Source organism: Puccinia triticina, chromosome 6A, assembly GCF_026914185.1.
Source record: "Puccinia triticina chromosome 6A, complete sequence".
Lineage (NCBI taxonomy): Eukaryota > Fungi > Basidiomycota > Pucciniomycetes > Pucciniales > Pucciniaceae > Puccinia > Puccinia triticina.
This window is the reverse complement of record NC_070563.1, coordinates 1,784,427-1,787,501: the sequence shown is the minus strand read 5'-3', so window position 1 is coordinate 1,787,501 and position 3,075 is coordinate 1,784,427. Positions and strand designations below refer to the sequence as shown.

The 3,075-nt window shown below is 50.9% G+C and overlaps 1 protein-coding gene across 1 annotated transcript; it reads right to left on the bottom strand.

The window, feature by feature from the left end:
- Positions 1-260: 260 nt before the first annotated feature.
- On the bottom strand, positions 261-1,263 carry PtA15_6A236 (uncharacterized protein; the record flags this gene model as incomplete). The annotated part of the gene is made up of 3 exons (XM_053169920.1): positions 261-339; positions 1,054-1,153; positions 1,227-1,263. 3 exons carry the CDS (start codon positions 1,261-1,263, stop codon positions 261-263), a joined length of 216 nt encoding a protein of 71 aa, XP_053021163.1.
- Between the last annotated feature and the right edge of the window lie 1,812 nt (positions 1,264-3,075).

Sequence of the window (3,075 nt, the reverse complement as noted above, 5' to 3'; positions counted from 1 at the left end):
CCTGCTTATAATGTGCACGAAGCAGAGGCACAATAGGACATTCTCACTGGCAAGAGGTCTTCAGGATAAGAGAAGCACGAGACTGAGGATTGCATTAAGAGATACATCTTTGCTATGAGCACAATAGAGTAATTATAGCAAACAAGGAGGTACATAGAATGTACATTATGACTACAGCAGAGAGGAGGAAGGAGTATACAGATTATTACGTTGAGAGATTTATAAAGAAACAAAAGCTGTTCAGGTTTTATTGAGCATGCTCAAGCTGCTAGATTGGTGGTTCGTTCTGCGTCGTAGGATCGATCGTCCGTTCGATTCAACAAGATGGCAAGCTTAAGCCTGAAGAAGTTTATCAATGAAGAGTCAGCGGCTATGAGCAAATACAAAGTGATGGGATGAGACTGACCGATGTGCTGGGTGTTTGACCAGCCCCTGGAGCATCTTTCATCAACAGCCCACCGCCGTAGCCGTAGAGAGAGCCAGCGCCGAAGGCCAGTCCGCCGTAGCCATACAAGCTGTTCAAGCCGAGGGTGTACAAGCCGAACGGGTCAAATCCAAACGAGCCGAGGCCGGCATATAATCCCCCGCAGTAGCCCAAGCCTAAGCCCCAGCACTTCTGGTCTGACTGGCCTTTGGCGGCGGTTGTGTCTGCTCGCGGCGCGAGCGTTGGGACGGCGAGTGCTGACTGGAGGACGGCCAAGAAGCAGGCGACGTAGAAGAGGTAGTGCATGGTGGCGGTGGTGGTCTAGAGTTGCGAGGAGTGGTGGGCTGGTTGTGGGTGTGGGTGGCTGCTGAGTGCGAGTGATGAAGTGATGAGTGAGTGGGGGGGATGCCATGACAAACGGCCCTTTAAATAGCTTTCGGCAGGTTTCTTGGCTTCCGCTTCATGACTTCATCGCTTCCCCAATGCCCTCCTGCTCTACGAAAGGCTGGCAGTGGAGTAGACAATCCCTCTCCCGGTTGCAGCAACCAAACCTATCGTCCTACAATTCACATCAACTAACGGTGTGATCCGGTTTGTTCAACAATCCTATGAATTCTACTCCAACCTACGAACTTCCCGCCTTGGGAATCTTACGTTGGAGCCGGCGCCGGCCGCCCAGCCCTTCTCTAGCATTGAGGCCGGCCGGAACCGGGTTTGCCAGACTGGCGGCTGAGAGCGGTGCGAGGCGAAATTCACATTAATTGTATCAATGTGGACAGATGTGAATCGCCTGCTCACTCACTTACAAGCACACGGGGAAGATCGTGCAACACCGCCATAGGAATTGTAGAATGGTGAAGTATCTACTCGTGGGTCAATGATGGCTTCGCTTAGACTTTGAGAGTGGACAGAGCTTGACCAGGAGACCTCCCGAAAGATATTTAAAGGGCCGTTTGTTTGGAATGCCATCCCCCTCACTCACTCATCACTTCATCACTCGCACTCAGCAGCCACCCACACCCACAACTCCCCACAACTCCTCACAACTCTAGACCACCACCGCCACCATGCACTGCCTCTTCTACGTCGCCTGCTTCTTGGCCGTCCTCCAGTCAGCACTCGCCGTCCCAACGCTCGCGCCGCGAGCAGACACAACCGCCGCCAAAGGCCAGTCAGACCAGAAGTGCTGGGGCTTAGGCTTGGGCTACTGCGGGGGATTATATGCCGGCCTCGGCTCGTTTGGATTTGACCCGTTCGGCTTGTACACCCTTGGCCTGAACAGCTTGTATGGCTACGGCGGACTCGCCTTCGGCGCTGGCTCTCTCTACGGCTACGGCGGTGGGCTGTTGATGAAAGATGCTCCAGGGGCTGGTCAAACACCCAGCACATCGGTCAGTCTCATCCCATCACTTTGTATTTGCTCATAGCCGCTGACTCTTCATTGATAAACTTCTTCAGGCTTAAGCTTGCCATCTTGTTGAATCGAACGGACAATCGATCCTACGACGCAGAACGAACCACCAATCTAGTAGCTTGAGCATGCTCAATAAAACCTGAACAGCTTTTGTTTCTTTATAAATCTCTCAACGTAATAATCTGTAAACTCCTTCCTCCTCTCTGCTTTAGTCATAATGTACATTCTATGTACCTCCTTGTTTGCTGTAATTACTCCATTGTGCTCATAGCAAAGATGTATCTCTTAATGCAATCCTCAGTCTCGTGCTTCTCTTATCCTGAAGACCTCGTGCCAGTGAGAATGTCCTATTGTGCCTCTGCCTCGTGCACGTTATAAGCAGGACGGTGGCCTCCAGTTGGCCAGTCCCACCAGACCCGCCACATTATAAATCAAACATCAAAAGTTCAAAACACATCAACCGTGCAGTTAAAACCCACATCTGCGTTCTACAGCCGTGCGCCCACCACAATTAGTGGGTGCCTGAACCGGGCAAAAGCGAAAAAGAAACTCTCCGTCCGGGAATTGAACCCGGGTCACCCGCGTGACAAGCGGGTATACTGACCTCTATACTAGCGAAGAATGACGGCGGACCCAATTATGGGTATACGACCCAAAGGGATTTTCAGTAGCGCCCTGGCATTGATTGTACATTTTTTTTGCATAAAAGAGAGTACATAACAGCATGGGAAGAGTGATTTAGGGACATTGGGCACAGGGAAAAGGACATCAGCTCCCTCCGTGCTCAAATCCCAGTGGATTATCTGCATCTGCAGCAGGTGCCACAGGTTCTCTGTGCTGCTTACAACGGAAGCTGGCCAATCAATCTTCTATTCCAGCCTTGATTGGCAGTGCACATTTAGACTCACTGTTGAGTCCACGGTTTACTGCCATCCCAGAAGGTGGTGTCCTTGCAGAGGATGAGTGGGGCAAAGGCAAACTTGTAAATCACCAGTTTACCAGTTGGCAGGGAAAGGCCTGTATTAAGCTGACTCCAGAACATTTGCTTCTCAACTTGATTGTTACAGGAAATCTGGTAGAGGCTGAGGACAAATTGTACATGAGAAAGACAGGCTTTGGCAGTTTTCTCCACCGCAGTGTGGATCTTGATGGGGCTGAAATCTTTGTAGCAAGTTTGCATTCCCAAGAAGAAATTGGTCACCAGGTGCGGCAACACAGGGTGGTGTTCACATTAGTG